General features: G+C 42.6%; 1 protein-coding gene across 1 annotated transcript in view; it reads right to left on the minus strand.

The window, feature by feature from the left end:
* Positions 1-6,902: 6,902 nt before the first annotated feature.
* The window catches only part of LOC142488178 (uncharacterized), a 47,668-nt gene continuing 32,907 nt past the window's right edge, over positions 6,903-21,663 (minus strand). The window contains exons 5-6 of the mRNA XM_075588551.1: positions 10,188-10,322; positions 6,903-7,728 (exon numbers count right to left, since the gene is read on the minus strand). Of these exons, the coding sequence (XP_075444666.1) occupies positions 7,554-7,728; positions 10,188-10,322 (310 nt within the window). The 3' untranslated portion in view covers positions 6,903-7,553. The remainder of the gene's footprint in view (positions 7,729-10,187; positions 10,323-21,663) is intronic.

Below are 21,663 nucleotides of genomic sequence, written 5' to 3' on the forward strand. Positions count from 1 at the left end.
CTGGTTGACATAAATATATATTAATCATGTGGTGGGTGTGGGAATTTGAGCTTGCTGGGAATCTGTGTTTATCAATGTCTGACTGGTAGCAGTCAATTTGGAGGCTTGTGGCACCTCCCCCCAGAGCTCACTCCTCCTCCATCACCTTTTTAACTTGGGAGGTCATTTCATTTGCTGCAGGAACAGGACCTATGGTGGTTCTTCCCCTCTTACAGAGGTAAAAGGAAGGGTTCACAGTGTAGTGTAGGACCTGCATTAATTTGGATATACCTCGGCGTTGGTATGCAGGCTTATGACGCTTTGGCCAAAGGGTTAACTAAATAATCAAGTATTTAATATTATTATTGAAGTATTTTACTTTATACTTTTCATCATATATGTTTTGTCAATGGGATTTTATTTCACAATCTGTGGTAAGAGATTAATTGTGAATTACTTTTTTATATATCAATTGTAATTGTCATGCCCCCATAGTCCTGTCACGGGAAATATTCTCTCCCCCTAAAAAACATACCCATGCCCTTTAAACTCTTCCCTGGTGGGCTATATTATAATATAGATCACATTACAGAAATTAAGTCTGCCTTAAACCTGTCCCACTTGGAAACTATTCTAACTACACTACTATGAGCCTAAATTCTTAGTGCAAAGAAATAAAACACCATTCTAGCATCAATTATCTAATTGGACCACCCTATCCCTCTAAACATACAGAATTATTTGTTTCTTTTACCCCACATGTTGTGGTTAATGACAGGTTAAACCATGCCAAACCACATAAGGATATTTAGGATTCCACTCCTGTTGAATAATGAGCTCCCTTATATATATGGATACAAAATTAGTGCAGACCAATTGATTTTACAAGTGTTTTATTGATTAATTAATTAAATACCAATTATGGAAGGTATATAGAGATAGTTGAGAGGAGGGGGCGGTACACTCCTGAGGAAGTCACACACCTTTACTGGCGAAACGCGTAGAGTGGTAGCCGCCCTGAGAGGAGAGAGGAGAGATCTGGGAGCTGACACTCACACAGCCGCGACCGGAAGTGACGCATCGGGACTGAGCGGAAGTGACGCATCGGAGCAAGCAAGGCGGGACCATCGACCGATGAGAGAGCTGGAGTCTAAGTCCTCTGCAGCACCTGTATATACCCAGCAAAGGGAGCCGAATAGCCCACACAAGAGGGTATCTACGAGGGGACTAGACCGGCGAGACAGCGATCACCAGCGGAGGTGAAAGGTCACAGAGAGCGGTGGTCCACACGCAGTCACACCGGAGGAGGCGGGTGAGCCTGGAGCTAACCATTTTCTCTCCTCAATCACAATCATTGTGATACATGCCTTAACCACTTGTTTTTATTGTAAGTGTTCATTTTTACCCTATAAAGTCGAGTTTTTTATTGTTACTGGTCTGCACTATGGTATCATTTCTTTTACATATACACTGCTGCTGAGCTGAGAGTTGGAGATCCCACTACCTGGTTAAGAAATCCTCCTAGCAGAGACCATTGTGTGTCAAAATCGCTCGTTTTTGACTTACATCTTGTAAGTAGGCAACACATATGAGCCAAGATAGAACACAAATTCATACACCCTTTTAAAAACTGTCTGCACTTAGATTGTTTTTTGTTTTCTGTTCTATTTCCCTTTATGCTCCCCCTGGATTACAGTTGGAGAGTGAAGATTTGTGGGACTAGTGAAACCAATCCCCACCAGCTGGGTTTTGAGCAGGGGGTTTGAACTTATTTATATCGTTTTGCACGTTATTGAATCACGTCACAAAGTTTTATAATCATTTGATTTTATTATTAACTCACTGTATAACACAAGTGCACACTAATAGAGCTAGCGCCGTTTCTTTCACCTTCACTTGACATAAATATATATTCATCATGTGGTGGGTGTGGGAGTTTGAGATTGCTGGGAATGTGTGTTTATAATGCGGATTGGCTGAACTCGTGTTATTGTTCTGATGCAGGATTTAATTGCTATGTAGAATTTTAACCAAATGTTTAATTGTTAATTGATCAGCATTATTCTAGCTATATCAGAACAGTAGCTATTTTTGCTTAACCAGTCGGTTATCTCCTCTGTCCGGATTTTCTATTTCCTTTGAGGATAAATATTCGAGTTGCCTTGTTTTCATGCTTTAACATTCTGTTTTTATTTTTAATACGGTAGATTTGTTTCATTGTTTATTTTGATTAATTGTGTTATGTTATACTTTGTGTTGTGGAGGGGTTCCGGCGGGGGGGGGGGGGCAGCTATCTTTCATGTGGTCTGACCACGGATGCCTTGTGGTTGGTGTCGGCGGTCGGTTTACCTGGAGGGACACCAAGGGTGGTACTTCCGCCGGGGTTCTTACCTATGTTAGGTTACACCTTACCTGCAGTAAACACTCTTTGATAAAGCGCTGGCTACAGCGGGAAACGCGTCAGAGTATTACTTCCGTTTCCTCACGGGCACTATGTGCTAATACATTTCTTATTATTTTTTACTTTTGATCCTGCCTCCAGTTCTCTTTTTTTTCGGCTGTGCTCCATGTTACTTTTTGTACTTTCCTGGACTTGGCTCGAGGGGACGCACGCAAGGATGAACCAATATTGAAAAGAAGTGGTACCGTCAGTACAGATTTCACATTTTCTGGCTACTTTGCCTTTGGGAGCGGCTTCGGTTGCTTAATTGGATCTAGGTTGCTGGGTTTCCCCGTAATCCCTAATGTTGTCCTAACTATTTGCGAGGCTCCAATTGGTTTCTATCCCACCATACTACATATAGGATCCAGCATCAAAGTTTATATTGTGAATTTCATCCTGTTATATACAAAGGATATTAGCTACAGCTTTACCTTACAATGGCTTGATCAAGGATAGCCTACAGCACTACATGGAGATTCATTTCTCCTCAAGTATACATTATTTCTCAAGGATTGCTTTGTATCAAAAGAATATAAGAAGGATCTCATTGATGTAGCTATGGGCAAAGTTAATTCAACAAAACGGAATAGCTTTAGATATGGCATATGTTTTTTCTCTGCTTCTGTCACTCAGTGGAAGCTCATGAATATTCATGAGCACTCCTGCACCGACATGTGCTAGAGGGAGGGCAGGGCTGACAAAGGGGTGTGCCAGAGCTTGTGACAGGACATGAAGGGGCAGTGCCTTAGCAAATGGCTGTTAAAATAGAATACAAGAAAATTGGTCTTTCAAAGTTGTTTTTTTAAAAACAGAAAATGCTAAAAGTATTTTTTCTTATTACAGAACTGATGTATTAAAAAAAACACATGCATGATATTGACTGAGCTGCAGCTTTAAATAAACACTGGAAAGTCCTCACATTGGATCCTGTTTTGGGTTCAAAATTGGACCCTAAACCTAAAATTGTGTACAAAAGAGCACAAAATCTCAAAGAGATACTGGCCCCCAGCCAACTTAAATCTGAAACTGTAAGAGATGGAATGATGAGAACACATTTAGGACTAAAGGGCAATTGCCGGTGCAACAGATGTAAGGTCTGTAAGCATATGACCACTGATAAACACGTCATCTCATTTGCTACTAAACTAAGTTATAAAATTCATAGCTTTATCAATTGTTTCACCACTCATGTGATTTATCTTATTCAGTGTAAATGTGGGTTCCAGTACATTGGAAAAACTAAAAGAAACTTAAAGATCCGCATTTTAGAACACATGAGAAACATTAAAAATGTACAAAAACTTACAGATAAGAACCAACCACTTACTCATCTATTGAAACATTTTGTGGATACCCACCATTGTGACGCAAGTGATTTAACTTTTATGGGTATCGAAGTTATCACTGCAAATAAAAGATCGGGGGACAGAGAGCTCCGTTTAAGCAGAAGGGAACTGTATTGCATATATACTATGCAGTCCAGATATCCTCAGGGCTTGAACGATTATACTAAGCTCATTCCCTTCCCAAAGGAATAACATTGAATAGCATTAAGATGAGAAATTAAAGCAGCAGCATGGTTCACTAGTGTGTACATATATATGCAACTCTGTTGACCAATTAACTCTTTGACTGGGGTTAGCAATGTTTTTATTGTGTCAGGAGAACGAAATTTATATAAATATTAAGTATGTACATACATGAAATAATGGTGTTATATGACAGTGTAATTACATCATTTACCAATTTTATTAATTTATAAATTATGTATTAATAATATATTGGGTAGTATGATACATTTAATATAACAAATACAGTATAAGTATATTCACTTTTAAATGTTAAAGTAATCCAACAATTGGTGTTATTATGCCTGTTATATTATTATTAGTTTTATAGTTTATAACGTAAGTTTTCTGCAGTAGATTCTCTATTATTGTAAATATCATCATATTAAATATTACAGGGAGTGTGATTGATTTCTCCCTGTCCAGCTGCAAGTCATTTACATCAGTGAACATTTTACATCAAACGGTTCCTATTGGTTACAAGAATATACATACACTGGCGACACACTTTATTCGAGCTTGGCTAGTCCCACGAATTCGGGTATACCCGGGTGTATTGAGGTTTGTGACTGTTTTCTGCCCGAGTACATTGAGTTATTTTCCAAGCAGGGATTGAAGCATTTTATTCCCGCTGGCTGCAATACTGCACAGTATATATATATAAACTGCATTACAATTCATGAATTTATGCCATCTGGTAGACACGCGAAGCATTGCAGCCTATTAAATCCTAATCATTATCATTTAACAGATCAGCCGCCTGTCAGCCAGGCATGAACCCAGGCTGGGAAGGCAAATGCAACGGGGCTTGTCAGAGGTTAGGAGTGGCGCATTCCAGGTATCTGCCAGGTACATACCGGGTATTTACTCGAATAAAGTGTGTCGGTGCAGTAGTCTCGCGAGCAGCCTCTCCACGTGTCCTCCTGACGAAGCACGCTATGCGAAACGCGTAGAGGTCATGTGAGGTTGCTACGTGAGCTTCCAGTTGGTGAGAGAGCTGCCGGGAGAGTGAAGGTGTTTTTCAGCGCGAGTGAGCATTTTGGGTCTGGACTCACACCATCTACTGCACCCAGCTGACAACCGGACCTCTCCGGCACCACTCTCCATTTAGGACAATTGTAAGTTTACTATATTGTATGATATATTTTGTATGGTGTGGTTTTTATTCATTTTGCCTTGAACATTGGCTCCTGATGAAACCTATGTGGTGAAACGCGTAGAGTGACGTTTTCCTTCAGCGCCGGCCGAAACCCCAGGAAGTGGACGTAGCGGATGACATCACTTCCGGTTGAGTGGAACGCACCGCTGGAACGCACGCCACGAGAGAAGGGAAGAGGAGACACCATCCATCTGGCCAACGAGATCCAGAGAGATCTAAATGCTTGTTTTTAACTGATACCATGTGAGTGTAATCCCCTTTTTCACTTATCCATTATAAATTGTTCAGACGGTCTGCACTATGTCCAGTTTTATCTTCTATTAAGGTGCTTGGGAGTCCACATATCTGGGGGAACATTGAGTTCTGCATCTCCTGTCCACCGAGTGAGCAGCATATAAAAAGATACCTTTATGTGCCCTATACTCTCTCACGTTTGTGAGTATTAACTATTGAGCCAAGATATTAAATCCAGATTTTAATTTTAACAATATTGCACTATCACGAATTGTATTTCTTTTCACATATTGCGCTTCCCGGACATTTCTTCATACTTCATATCACGAGGATTGACCGAGCAACCTCTACCGGGTCACAGCTGCATCTTACCATTGATTTGTATAAGTATCACTGTTTATATATATATATCCTTTTTTATTTTTGGATATAGTTTGCACCAGTATCACTGTGTATTAACTGATAATTTAGAGCGCCACATTTTGATAAGTTTCCTTTTATATACTATATTGTATGATATATTTTGTATGGTGTGGTTTTTATTCATTTTGCCTTGAACATTGGTTTTAAGTGTTATCGTTAACCCCTTGTGGGTTTTTATCCATTAAATATCCTTGCTACTCGGGGCACCTTCCTGTCTATCTTTTCTTCTTGTTTTTGTGAGTCTCTCTATGAGAGTTCACCTTTCTATAGGAGGTTGTGGAGTCCTCCCTGGCAGGCAACAGCAAAAGATTTAGCAACAAAGTACATAAACATTTAAAAACAGCACCAGCGCGGAACACCATTCTTTCTGTTTAATATCATGATTTTAGTCATCTTTAACTGTACTGGGCTCTGGGGAGAGGTCCCAGGCACTTAATATACACTTAATATATCTAAACAGAGTATCAGCTTTTAAACATAAAAACACCCCTGTAAATGACGAGAAGAGATCTCTTGAAGAAAAAAAAATTATAAATAAAAAAATCAGACTTATGCTTTAACGATCCTGTAACCTCATTTACACACGTTTTAAAGCAGCATTTACGTAAAAACGGCTCCCTCTTTGGTGGCGCATTAAAACAAAGTTGTTTCTTGGATTGGGACAAGAGCGGACTTACTCCGGGAAATCCCTTGGCTCTCTAGAACATTTTTTACTTTTTTTTGTTAAAGTGGCCATTTGCCCTTAATCAATTTGGCCACAATACAGCTTCCTGCAAGAAAACCAATTTATAAAGCGGATCTCATTGGTTACAGTCAATAACTGGTTGCCAACAACTACCTGTGGCAGACTAATACTGTCCCCTATTTAAAATATGTAAAGAATAAATACATAAGTTATTAGGCTGCATGGATTGATTCTATAACACTGGGTTTGTAAAAGTTAGACACAAAAACACATGGGTAACTTCTTGTCCACGTTAAGGTCGTTGAGGTGTTAACCTTTTATCTAAAATGACCACATGACTCCAGATTATAATGTTTCAACAGATTTAGCTTTGCTTTAAAGGTTCAAGCACACATTAGAAAGATTAGGGTATTATGGACCAAAATGTCAATTTTTTTATAGAAATTATCAAATACTTTATTGAAATCTGAGTCCACCAAGGCTGTGAGTGATACAGAATTCTGAAGAACAACCCTTATGTGAGTGAGACTTGACAGGCCTCATCTAAAGTGATACCATATGCAAGGTCTATCACTTTTTCATTTGAAATGAGGCCAATTATACCAGCAATAAAAAAAAATAATTAGATAAAATATGTAAAACCTGGACTGCCTGCTTTATGACCATTAAAATAATTTGGAAAGTTACACACAACGCAACCAATATCTCATTAGAAAAAGTGATTTATATGACAAAGTCACTAATGTTTTGTCTAATGTATGTGCAATTATGTCACACTGAATCACTTTGTCTTTTCACATGGAGACTTTCATTGGTTGGTCTGTGATTCTCCATCTAAAGCAGTTACATTTTTGCTGGTCAGTATTGCGAACAAATGGTAGTGTCTTTTTTGTCAGAATTTGGAATCCTCTGATTACCTTATGTCAGGACTTCACTGAAACAGCCCTGGCAAGTAAATTAATAAGGAGCCTCAGTCCTGTCTGCATATTTACTTATCATCCATCAAGTTAAAAATCTATCATATTTTTCATATCAATACAAAATATCGAAATCGCCCATTTGTCAGCTGCTGGGGAGCAGTGTGCTGGTCAGTGCAGATTCCTCTGTGACGTGATACTTCTTTATATGCTTCTGTAGTAGCTGCTTGTCTGGGGAGGAATACTCACAAACGCTGCAGCTGAACATCTCCCCGGTGTGGTGGCGACGTATGTGGAGATCAAGACTCTTCTTCTGAATACTGCCATTAAAAAAAAACCTGCTGTCACAATGAACAACAACCACGCCTGAAAGATCCATGAACATTTATGTAATGTACCCCCCATAAACGTCCTACAGATGTAGCAGACATTATTGCACCTCTCAACGCAACGCCACACGTCAAAGCTGTCGCAATATTCTACACAAGATTTGACGCAGTTCCACTGAAACAAATGGCAATGCACACGTCATTTCCTTAACACGCATCATTTCACGTGTTATTTGTGCAATGTTGACGTGTTAACAGGCACAGTAACGTCTGCTACATCTTATTACCCAATGTTTAATGTTTTTTCTGTATCTTTCCAAAGTACTTTCAGATGAATCCACTCCACTTTGCTCAAAGGCTGTTTAATGCTTACACCTTCTCCATTCCCCTGCCACCTTTAGAGGACAGATGGGTTCACTGTTCTATCTCTGGAAATAGTTCACGGTTGCTTTAAGCTGTCTATTTTTTATTGAAGTCTTAATAATATCCCATCTTTCCCCTACTTCCATACATTTACATTTTAAAATCACGGTTCCATGCAGCAGGATTTTGCAGTTCCGTGAAAATGTAACATTCTCTGCCATACAACTGCTTTGTAATTAAAGCTATGTTTAAAACACTTTAGACGTTAGGCACAACAATGTGGAAAGCATTATAACAAATGTAACAGAAGGTGCAATAAATGTCTTGATTGTCAGGTGCTGTAAAGATCTTCAACAGCCTGAAAGTTGTAGTTATCAGGGATAAATTATCAAATACATTTTTAGCAAATAATGACGATGGACATCTTAAAGAATCACAGCACCAAGAAACAAATACGTGAATAAAGAGTGTGATAAATAAGAGGGTGATAAAGAGAAAGTTACTCAGATTAAAAAACAACAACCTTGTGTGCCATTCTAGCCTTGTGTCATATTGTTCTATGCTACCTCAATGTCTATTGACTGGAATAAGCGTGTATAGAATCAACCCTTAGGGGCCTATTAGGTATCTTCGATGTTAACACTGAAACATCGAACGTGTTTGCATGTTCCTACCGAACAGTATGAATTTTTGTAAAAAAACGGTATTCAGTAAGATATATCGCTTGGAACAAAAATGACATACCGCAACAGTAAGAATTTGCTTTTCAAGAGATATGCTCGTGCGATTTCCCTCCAGTCTGGAAGAGCTGTGCAGAGAGAAGCTGCATCTCTCTAACGGGATTGACTCATAATTGGATTCTCATGCGCCTATTTGAGCCAGGTCTTTTTGATGTTCACTTCCAGACTCCCCTGCACAGCTCTTACAGGCGATCACGCCGTTTATATTTTAATTTTACAGTATTAATATAGTATTGAAGCAGGGGTGCTCCGAGCCTGACCCGCATTCATTTGAGGTCCGGGGACCCCCTGCTTCCCGAGGTACAGGCCTCGGCATCGGGTCCCGGTATCTCCTGCAAGTTTAAATGACGCGCGTCACAGCCCACGTGACCAGGACATTTTAACTTGCCGATAATAACGCCACCCCATCCTGGCAGGGGTAAGTACAACTTTTATTTACTATAGGGTGGCTGGCTATTGATTTATTTTGAATGGGCAAAAGTGCTATTAGCCATATACGACTAATAGAGCTTTTGCCCATCATTGTGGAATCAATCACTAGATTTCTAGGGGCCAATTAAAAATGGCTACTATTGAGATAATCTACAATCTACTTATTATCTCAGCCCTGATCACTGCAATTTTGGACAATTTGCTATAGTCTTTCCTCAGTTTGAAATGTTTATATCTACTATGTAATAACATGCAGCATATGGGTTACATATGTTCTAATATTTGTTATTAACCCTTCATGTTCACTGATGACAGTCGGGGTACACCGCAAGAGCCAGTATGCCGGTGGATATAATAGCAATAATAACCCATTGCTTGTTCAGGGGAGTGGTGAGGCCATGTCATCTATGCAACAGACATGTTGGTGCTGAGAGGGTTAAACTTTTCACATTTAGGCGCGCTTATAGTGCCGGCGACGCGACCGATGACATCACCCGTAGCCATTGCGAAAGTTGCAATCAGGTTTGGAGACGTCGCTGGCTACAAGGGGAGTAACGTCAGCAAGGGGGAAGGCAGAGGGGCTATGTGATTGGCTTATAGGCAGTCACATGGGGTGACCATCTCTGCAAAATAAAATCCTTGGTTGCGCCGTTGCTCCGTCGCATCCACTATAAGCGCACGCGATAGCATCAATGCGATTGTTTTGAAGCGCCGCGTTATGCTTTCAAGTTTAAATTAGCAAAGCTTATAAACTTATTTTAAATCTTGAAATAAACATTCAAATGGTAGAGCATATGCTATAATACGGAGGGATTTCAATATATTCTATTACAGTATGTGATGCTACATGGCACTGCTCTGCTAAAAGTGTTGTTACAATTTTTTCTGTAAAAGACGAGAGAATTGTATACTTACCAGCTGTAAGAACAGCGTTGGCACTTATAGGGCTTCTCACTGGTGTGAGTCCTGATGTGTCGGCGCAGGGAGCTAGAATCGATCGAGGCGTAAGAGCACAGCTCACACTTAAAAGGTTTCTCCCCTACAAGAATACATAACAAATGGAAAGAACAGAATACACATCAGACTCACACTGATTCCAAAAGGCTTACCCAGGCAACATCCACACAGCCACATTTCTTAAATAATTTAGGAGAAAGCATAAATGGTGCAGGTATTAGGAATTTGCCAGGGAACAAACTGCTGCACATTCATCTGAAAACGAGCGCACTCCTGAATGTGTTATGTTTTTCTGTTAACACAGGAAATGAACCTTAAGAGAGGGAGTGGCTCAGTGAGTAACGACACTGACTGGCACTGAGAGTTTGAAGCAGGGGAGCCTGGTTCAATTCCTGATTTCGGCTCCTTGTGACCTTGGGCAACTCACTTTATCTCCCGGTGCCTCAGGCACCAAAAACATAGATTGTAAGCTCCACGGGGCAGGGACTGTAGAGGGAGAGAGGGGTTGGCCCGGTATTAAAGGGGTTGCACCCCATATGGCCACCCCCTGACCTCACCAGGGAGGCAAGGGGTCCTGCGGTCCAGGAATGTGGTTTACACCTTGTCATGTCATGAAAAATGTATGTTCCCCTGTTCCCATGTTTCATTATAATCCTGTATTTTAATGTTTTAAATTGCATTTCTGTATCTCCAGTTATGGAGGTCGCAGAGAGTTGATATTTGGCCAATGTGTGGAGTCACTGTAGGCATTAAGAACTGGCAAATTTCGACCCACTGAGCCAACCAGAATGGAACTTATTAATATGTGTAGATATTAAAGTATATATGTATGTTTTTTTTGGATCTGCTCTGAAAATGCAGACCATCTGCTATGCTAATAGGTCATGAAGGGCAGCCGGCTGATTGAGCCTAAGCACTGTGATCAAAAGTTAACTGACCGGATTGTTTACACTAAGTACTAATCAACAGACCAAGTACTAATCAACAGACTCTGCCACTCTAATTGTTACCTGAGGGTGGAGAATCATCAAACTGGAGTGGTTTGTAAGTGCTATGTCTCCACCTACAAACAATGCAGATACTTCATTGGGTAAACTGGTCGTCGCCCCTGATTTAATTATGGGGCTACCCATAGAGTCCCAGTACACATGGGCTAATTAGCTGGGGGGCATGGGTTAATCTGTGTCTCCACGTTAGGGATTGGATACAGTTAATTGTTCACCAATAGTCTGTATTCAATGTTAAGAATAGGGTTACACAGGTATATAAACTGTGTCAACCCTACAGTTTTTAGTTCTTCTTCTGATTCCACCTGGGATGTCACCGGATTGCTGGAGAATTGCTAGCTGATACTTCTCCATCCCCCAACCCTAAGTAAGTGTTATCTTCTTGTCTGTTAATTGTACTATATTGCTGTGTTCACCTTTTCAAGGAATAAATATATTTTATTATATCTAAGCCTCGTTCAGTTCAACCCAGATATTTGGTGTTCATTATATCTTGTCATAAGCTACCGTGACAGGGACCTGTGCCTGCAAAATGTCTCTGTAAAGCGTAATAAACTAGCAGCGCTATTCAAGAACATGCTATTATTAAAGGAAGAAGACACAAAAACAAAATGAGAATAGAAGGTAGTTGTATAGAGCAGGGGTGCAAAAACTCTTTCCCCTGCGCCCGCCCCCCGCTTGCGCCGCCTCACCTTGCCTGCAGCGTCAAATGACGTCGCTTTGCCATGGCAACGTCACGCAACCCTGTGATGCGTCGCCCAAAGCCGTCGGACACAAGGTAAGGGAACTTATAGAGGTGTTGCGCGGTGTCCCAGCATTTAATTTAAATGCTTTGGGGAAGAGCGTGGGGCTTCTGTAAGTGCCGCGCCCCTCCCACAAAATCTCGCACCTCTTTCCGCACCCCTAGTATAGAGGTGTGTGTATATATATATAGCAGTTTGAAAGAACCACAAGCACTCCGTCTGGATCAACAAAATACTGGGTGCAAATCCTATAAAATAATGTAGGCAATACGATACCGCATCAAGATGAAATATCAGAGGCAGCATTCCAAATGGTAGTCAAAATATTGTATTGAATCAACAAGACATCATTCCAACGTTTCGGTCCACAAACGGGACCTTTATCAAGGTGATGTGATTTACAGAGTGAGAACGAACACACATATATACCTAAAAACCCATTAAGTGTACAGGTGGAAGAAATAATGAACTTAATCACTCCTCCCATCCATGTTGTTTAACCCCTTGTGTACCTGTCAGCAACTCAGCGGTTGCTGCAGCTCTGGAGTACCTGCGTGTATCTGACACGCATCTATGGTTAATGGAACGCAAGGAAATCTCCATTAAAAACCAACTGCGTTTGCGCAAGGTTTCGAACTCTCAAAGTACATAAAACAGCCATTATTTTACTATTTAAATGCTAGCACACTTAGGAAATACATCTATGCATGTTAGGAAACACTCACATATATAATGCAGCCATCCAAAAGGATCAGGTAAGCGAGGAATAAAGAGGCTGCAAAAAACGGAACCAACTGCGCGTGCGCGAACCGCCGAGGGGTGTAAAATAAATAAATAACTAAAGAGTCTGTTCCTTAAAGGGACACGCACCTCCTGCAGCCAACTGCGCATGTGCGACCATTAGATTAATGCCAATAGTCATAATAACTGCCACGGACTATAGAAACAGCACTCATAGGTGATGAAGACATGTTTGCACCACCAAAAATCATCAAACCCCTGATAAGCAACATTAGGGAATACATGGATCTAAACAAATAGCACTTGCAAAAAAGCACCTAAGGTGATGGTAAAAAAACACTGTGTCCGGATCCTATGACATCACCCGGTAAATAACTATCGCGAGACTCTGAAACCAGGAAGAGACCTAGTGCGCGCGCACGTTCCTGGCATCCGCGACGGAGGCTACCAGATTAGCTACACGTGGATCGGCGCATGAAATGGAGTAACGGGTGATATGCCGAGACATCTATATTCACTGCTTACTATTTTTTTATTCATTCTGAGTGTCCATAATCTAGCAGCACCATTCAATAAATTATTATATATACAGTATTATACTATAGGAGCCGCGCTGTCTTCTTTTTGTTTTATATAATATATATATATATTGGGAGCGGGACTAGGGTTGGGGGTGGGACTAGGGTTGGGGGTGGGACTAGGGTTGGGGGCGGGACTAGGTGGCGGGTAGATTTTTTTGGTTGGGCGAGTAGATTTTTGGGTGATTTGTCGAACACTATATATATATATATATATATATATATATATATATATATATATATATACATACATCACACTTATTAAGGTTATGGTGGGTAAAAAAAGTGACAAAAACCCTCCACAGTAAAGCATATAGCAAATGGAAATATTACTGTATGTACTGTGTGCTCATTTGCATGTCATTTTCCAGAATCCCTTGCTGCAGTGGAAGAGGTGTGTGCTGGGCGATAATGGTGAAAGACAGGGTTGCAGACCTAGTCTAAGACATGCAAATGAACATACAATAATATTTCCATTTGCTATATATATTATATATATATGACTGAAATAATGTTTGTGTGTGTATCTGTGCTCGACAGCTCATTGGCCTGAGGGCCAGGCAGGGAGGAGCAAGGCAGGGAGAAGAGACACACACGCACACTCACAGCCTCCTCACACCGTGACCGCATGCGCCTCTGACCATCACCGCACACCGTGAGCAGCCTCCTCCGCTCACACCGCCCTCACCTCACACCCGCAAACACACACACACACACACACACACACACCACAGCCACCACCCCCCACCGTCTGTCAGCAGCGCCTCACCTCCCCACCCACCGCCGACACAGCTCCTCGCGGGGGCGAAGGACAACACCACTTCCGCGGACAGCCGCCTCTGCCCCACCACACGGTTTCTCAGCAGCGCCTCAACTCCCCACCCACTGCCGACACAGCTCCGTGCGGGGGGGGCAACCACTGCCGCCGCCAGTCGCCTCTGCCCCACCACCCCCCACCCTCTCTCAGCAGCGCCTCACCTGCCCACCCGCCGCCGACACTAGCGCGACACCGCCAGTCAGCAGGGGGGGGGGGAGGAAAGAGTCAGGAGAGAGGGGGGGAAGGGAGTCAGGAGAGAGAGGGGGGAAGCCCACACATAAATACATACTGACTGACTGACACACACTCACTGTCTGAGACACACTCACTGTCTGAGACACACTCACTGTCTGAGACACACACTCACTGACTGACTGACACCCACTGACTGACTGACTGAGGCCTGGGACATAGTGCCCCAAACAGTGCTGAGGCGCGCTGAGCACACCGTCAGGGGGCGGGACGGGGGCGGCCAGTGACGTCACGGAGCTGGTTCGCCCTCATTGGGCGAACCGCTCACGTGACCGGCTCTGCGCTCCGGCGAGCGCCAAATTTCAAAACTCTGTGAGACACACGCGAGCCCCTGCTAAAGCCGCTCATTGCGGCTGCAGGGGCTCAGTTTCAAGCAGCAGCACGCCTCAGCACGGGTCAGCGCATAAGCGCTGACCATGCCCGAGGCCTGACACACACTGACTGACACACTGACTGACTGACACACACTCACTGACTGACACACACTCACTGACTGACAGAGAAACGGAGCTGTAAACAGGGGGTGGAGGGGGGAAACGAAGCATTGAAGGGGGGGGAATCGGAGCTGGGAACTGGGGGGGGGGCGCAGCTCAGAACGGGGGGGGGGAACAGAGCTGTGAAGAGGGGGGGAAGAGAGTGGGCGGGAGTTGAGAGGGAGGGGGAGCGAGAACATTACATCCCGGGCAACGCCAGGTATATCAGCTAGTGTGTGTGTGTGTGTGTGTGTGTGTGTGTGTGTGTGTGTGTGTGTGTGTGTGTGTGTGTGTGTATATATATAAATATATATATATATATATATATATAAAATATTGCTAAAACCCCTCAAATAACATACAGAAAACAAATGTTTTATCATTAAGACACATTTAAATATATATTTTGTATTCCCTTTTACACAAGACGTTTTAACCCTATAGAGTTGGTCAACGTAATATTTGTTTTAATAAATTACCTATAGGGTGCATGTTTGTTAGGATTCATTATTTATTAGTCAGATTTATTTTAACTTTATTTCATAAATTTATTTCATATTGCGCTTTTCTACCAATGGGACTCCGAGAGCTTCACAATTACAGTATAGTACACGGTACTCAGCACATAGTATTTTTTTAAAGACTCAATCCCTGCCCAGATGAGTTTACAATCTATGTTTTTGGTGCCTGAGGCACAGGGAGATAAAGTGACTTGCCCTAGGTCATGTATGTATTTTTCATATCGGTCTTCCACCATTTACTGCACTAACTCCACAAAGCTTTAGCATGCATATACTTCATTGGATTATCATTATTATATGCTTTTTTCTTTTTAGTTCCCTCCTTGTAATCTGAGGACATTTCACATGTGTTGACACAAAAGTATGCCAAACCACAAGTAATATATCCTAAGGGAGGTGGGATGCAGATGAGTTTGCAGTTATCATGGTTATTGCAGGGTTTATAAGGAAACCAAGAGCGTAATGGCAAGTATCCCCTGATGAATTGATAAGAGAACCGTAAAGCTAGTTAGGATTGTTGGAATGTTCAGAGGATCTCGCAAGGGACAACATGTGGATCGGGACCTGGTCATGTAAAGATGCTGGTGGAATGCAGTATATCACCATAAAGTCATCTTGATCTGCTGTCATGCATTGGTATAGGTGTCCTGCAAGTGTGCTACTTATCCTTTATGTATATTAAACTTTATTACTCAATGGGAGCTTTGTGCTTCTTTTTGTTTTCTGGGTGTATTTGGTTCGGATCTACAGTGAAACAGCACCCACTGGGTGTGTGACTCTTTATTGAAAGAGCACCAAAGTTATATTGAACGATTTATCTGTCCATGTTTTAATGGACTGCAAATACCTTGGACTTAATACACAGGTGTTTTATTACTATGCAATGACACGGTTCATATTTGATATTTTTTTCATATCATTTTTGATATACTTCACATTGTCTATACAAATAGCAGAACGTATGTGGTGAAGGCAGCACTACCGTTCATGGACTGTATGGACTACTTAAATGTAATTGGTGCACGGGAACAAGTGGAAAGACCCCAAATCTCTCCTAAACAAACTATGCAACACGCCTGCGGTGCCCAGCACTCCAAAAGAAAACAAGAAGACTGATGGTGTATCAATAAAGAGTGTATATTGCAAGACACATCATCATAACGCAACTATATGTTAAGGCAAACAGGGAAATAAAAACAATATAATATACAAAATAGCAGTGGGATATATTTATATTCCTATATACCCCTTTGGATATCTGCTCTTATATTAAAAAAATCCACAGAGGTTTTCTGGCTGCGTTGCTGTAGGTGCTCTGGTGGCGCTTTTCTCTACATTCCTTTCCCCCTTTTTTTTTCTATAAATCTTACGGCATAAACAGAATTTCCCAGAAAAAGGGATACTTTTCCCAACTCTTTCCAATTCATTTCAGAAAGTGGAAGTGATATGAATTGGTTTTAATAATGAACAACAGATGGCTCAAAACTGGACTCGTGTCTATTTAAGTCAGCTCTTTTTAATGTTCACTAAAACTATATTTATTTCATAATGCTTTACTGTGTTATTTAACCCAATAAGGTCTCTGACTTGTGTTAGTTATTAAGAACTAACATAGTTAACACGTCTGTAATTGTTGGTGCTTAAAATTTTCTATGTTTTCACAAAACTGTCTATTTTCTCAGTTAACCGTTCGAGCATCTGATGCCTGTACAGACAGATTACATTTATGCATTAATACCACAATCTTTCAGTAGACATAGCTTACAAAAATGTCACATGTCTGTTGCAGAACTAATGAATTTACCAACACTTGATATAGTTTGTGACTTCAAGGATAGATATACTAATAATACTGTTATTGTTATTATACAATCTCTCCCAAACTCCAGAAAAGGATCAGACACCTTGATGCACAGTAGAAAATGGAAGAATCAAAATTAGATTATTTGGAGAAATGCAAGTTTTTATTAACCAGGAACATTAATTAATGTTTAAATTTCTGCTACTGCCAAATATCCCCCCCCCTCCCAAATAAATAAATAAACGTTCTGTAGTTGTTTGTTCTGCTTCATGGATACAATCATATTTTATTGTAACCACCACTCTAAAGGGTTACTAGTATGGTTAGTGTGTACCGGGCACTATCCTGTATATTGTCATGATATCACGTAGAGCAAGCATGTCAAACTCGCGGCCCGCGGGCCGCATGCGGCCCACAACGAACACATTTGCGGCCCAGCCCAGTGGTTCCCAATCTGTGCGCCGTGGCTTGCCTAGAGGGGCGCCGCGATTATCCCTCCTTCATTATCCCCTCCCCATTATCCCCTCCCCATTATCCCTCCTTCATTATCCCCTCCCCATTATCCCTCCTTCATTATCCCTCCTTCATTATCCCTCCTTCATTATCCCTCCTTCATGCCGGCCGGGCTGCAGGGGATTGGCTGCAGGCAGAGAGGAAGCCGGGGGCGGGGCTTCCGCTTTGTGCAGAGCACACGGTGAGTGTGTGTGTCTGCCTTACCGCTTCTGGCTCCTCTGCCTGCTGGTGGCTCTGCCCCCTTCTGCCCCGGGTGATAGGAGAAGGTAGGGGGGGTGCTGGGGTAGGAGGGGTGCTGGGGGAGGGGAGGAGTTAGTTGTACATTTGCCTGTCCTGCACGGATCGCATGCCTTTCGTCGTCCCCCCTCCCCCCAGTCACTCACATCCATCGCTGCCTCTGCTCTCCACTGCTCATCTGTGTGTGTGTATGTGTGTGTGTGTGTATCTGTGTGCATCTCTGTGTGTGTGTGTGTGTATCTCTGTGTGTGTGTATCTGTGTATGTATGTGTTTGTGTGTGTATCTGTGTGTGTGTGTATCTGTGTGTATGTGTGTGCGTGTGTGTGCGTGTGTGTGTGTGTGTGTATGTGTGTGTGTGTGTGTGTGTATCTGTGTGTGTGTATCTGTGTGAGAGGGAGTCAGACAGAGAGAGAGAGTCAGTCAGAGAGAGAGAGAGAGTCAGTAAGAGACAGAGTCAGTCAGAGAGAGAGCGAGAGTCAGTCAGTGAGAGAGAGTCAGTCAGAGAGAGTCAGACAGAGAGAGAGTCAGTCAGAGAGAGAGAGAGAGTCAGTCAAAGAGAGAGAGAGTGTCAGTCAGAGAGAGAGAGAGAGAGTCAGTCAGAGAGAGAGAGAGTGTCAGTCAGAGAGAGAGAGAGTGTCAGTCAGAGAGAGAGAGAGTGTCAGTCAGAGAGAGAGAGTGTCAGTCAGAGAGAGAGAGTGTCAGTCAGAGAGAGAGAGTGTCAGTCAGAGAGAGAGTGCCAGTCAGAGAGAGAGAGTGTCAGTCAGAGAAAGAGAGTGCCAGTCAGAGAGAGAGAGAGTCAGTCAGAGAGAGAGAGAGAGAGTCAGTCAGAGAGAGAGAGAGTCAGTCAGAGAGAGAAAGAGAGAGTCAGTCAGAGAAAGAGAGAGAGAGTCAGTCAGAGAGAGAGAGAGTCAGTCAGAGAGTCAGTCAGAGTCAGAGAGAGAGTCAGAGAGTCAGTCAGAGAGAGAGAGTCAGTCACAGAGAGTCAGTCAGAGAGAGAGAGAGAGTCAGTCAGAGAAAGAGAGTCAGTCAGTCAGAGAGAGAGTCAGTCAGAGAGAGAGAGAGAGAGAGAGAGTCAGTCAGAGAGAGAGAGAGAGAGAGAGTCAGTCAGAGAGAGAGAGAGAGAGTCAGTCAGAGAGAGAGAGAGAGTCAGCCAGAGAGAGAGTCAGAGATGCCAAGAGGAAGAAAACATTAATTTTATCGTTGTTCTTGTTCTTTTTTTTTATACTGCACTTTTCTAAATAAACCTACGTTTCTATGAAAATTGATGTTTTTGTTTTTTTGCGGCCCACCTAAACTTAAACCTTGTTTATTTGGCCCGTGTTAGTCTTTGAGTTTGACATGCTTGACATAGAGTATATATGGGGAGGGGATAGTTCGAGAAGGTTAGGTTCCAGAAGGACAAGGGAAGAGAATCCTTGGGGAGAGTAGATACGTAATGTTTACAAAGTGATAGCACAGACCAGACCCCCCTGTTTATTATGTTGTAAATAGGGACAATACCCTTTAAGTAAGGATCCCCAAAAGAAGGAATGCAGTCATAAATGTTACAGGAAAGGGAAAATGGCATGCCACAGAGGGCCTCAGGAAAGAGAACTGTGGAGTAACCATACACACCACACCGATGTAATCTCCCTACAAGCCGGGCAGGGAGGGTTACATTCTTATTTTACTTTTGCCAAACAAACCTGGCACTCAGGTACCCGGACATTTGTTCACTCTATGGTCAAAAAACGGTCAACAGTCTTCCCAAAATAGTGAGCCTCCAAACCATTGTTTTTACGCTAGTTTCTATGAATGTTATAAGGGCCTATCAAGTATTAAAAAGTAACACCGTATTCATTGTTTTGTAACAATTCAGCTCCTTCACCTTCTGACCTCATATAAGAAGAGTTCTGTTAATTAATTGCATGTTCCGTAGAGCAATTAAAATAGTTCCCATGGCAAGGTGCAATACAAACAGCTATTGTGTCGACATACAGCAGTGCAAAGATGTGGTTTTCAGAAGTTAAATGTTTTATAGCTTAGCCATGGAAACGGAAGTTCTGCATACACAAATTGCTTGACAGACCCCGAATGCTCAGTGTAGAAGAGATCATGAGATGTTGCTGAAATGGAAACCTATGATTAATGGGTAAACGGTGCCTTCCCTAACAGGGTAGCAAAATGGAAAAGACATTAAGAAAAAACTTCTTGGCATGGCGTATAAAAACGATCGCCTTCTTATAAGCAGTTCTGAATCACAACTGAAATGTTTTAGCACAACAAAATGCAGAGCAGGAAAAAAAAACAGCCAATTATATCAGCAACCCCACAATTGATAGCACGTTTCCTGGCGGTGGTCTGAACCAGGGCAGACCTGTCTACTCACTGATTTTTAGCATCAACAGTCTCATAGATTTCAATCGAGACTCGCTGTTTAAAATCAGTACCTTTCCATTTTGTGGTCCCAAACTGCCAATTTCGGTATTTAGAAGTTGACATTTCGGCAAGGTTATATTCTAGTGGAAGATCACAGTGGTCCTAAATGTAGAAACTTTTAAGTATATAAATAGAGGACATTCACTGTCTTCTAATGTGGTCACTGAGCAGCTTGCTGCCTTTGAGCCAATCAGAGACTCGCAGCATGGACCGCTCTTTTGTTTCCACTAAATATAATATTTTAAGATAGCAGAAGTTTCTTCCTTTGTATTTAGCAACTTTCTTTTAGTTTAATTTCGGTAAAGTTATGGGAAAAGAGGAGATTATAGATGTCCACTTCATGCAAAAGGAGACATATTATTTACTTAAAATTTCCATGTCTACTATACATCCTTAAACCTACAATACCTCCTGCCATCCTAAGAAATGACAACAACAACAAATTAGGCAGTGAAAATCCAAGGGATTGTTTTTTTTGTTTTTTTTTCATTTGGAAAAAGAAGCACATCAATAGCTAGGAAGAGGCACAGTCTACATTTGGGTAATTTGTCTTATAAATGAATACATTAGAATCTGAGAGGGCATGGTTATAGGTCAAATATCAATTACTTTGATGGTTCATCCAAAGCATTAATTTAATATATACACACGCACGCACACACTATATATATATGTATGTGTATATATGTAAACATTGGCCCAAGCAGCACACGTGTTTTTTTTTTAAATTTCCCCCGTTCGCGCTGAAATTTCCCTGGTCCCTACATGGGTCCCTACATGGCTCCCTACATGGCTCCCTACTCCCCACCGCGGCAGCTCTCCTGTCCCCTCCTCTTGTCCCCGTCCCCTGCTCCTGTCCCCTTCCCCCTCCTCCATTCCCCTGCTCCTGTCCCCTTCCCCTCCTCCATTCCCCTGCTCCTGTCCCCTTCCCCTCCTCCTGTCCCCTGCTCCTATCCCCTTCCCCTCCTCCTGTCCCCTTTCCCGTGCTCCTGTCCCCTTCCCCTCCGCCTGTCCCCTGCTCCTGTCCCCTTCCCCTCCTCCTGTCCCCTGCTCCTGTCCCCTTCCCCCTCGATCCACCGATCGCTGCCCCGGGCGGGAGGTCCCCACTGCTGGCAGCCCGGTTGGCGTGCGGGGGGGGTGGGGGGGGGACTCGGCCCCTCACCACGTGACTCCCACCTACCCTGCCGCCTCCCCGCCAGCTAGCTTCATGCCGCCGCGGGCTGGGGGGAAGAAGCAGTCTGCAAAGCTGCTTGGCCGCGCACTGTGAAGACATGCCGGCGAGGGGAGCAGGGTAGTGGCGGCCACTGCGGGGCTGACTGTCCCCTGGGGGAT

Source organism: Ascaphus truei, chromosome 2 (assembly GCF_040206685.1).
Source record: "Ascaphus truei isolate aAscTru1 chromosome 2, aAscTru1.hap1, whole genome shotgun sequence".
NCBI lineage: Eukaryota > Metazoa > Chordata > Amphibia > Anura > Ascaphidae > Ascaphus > Ascaphus truei.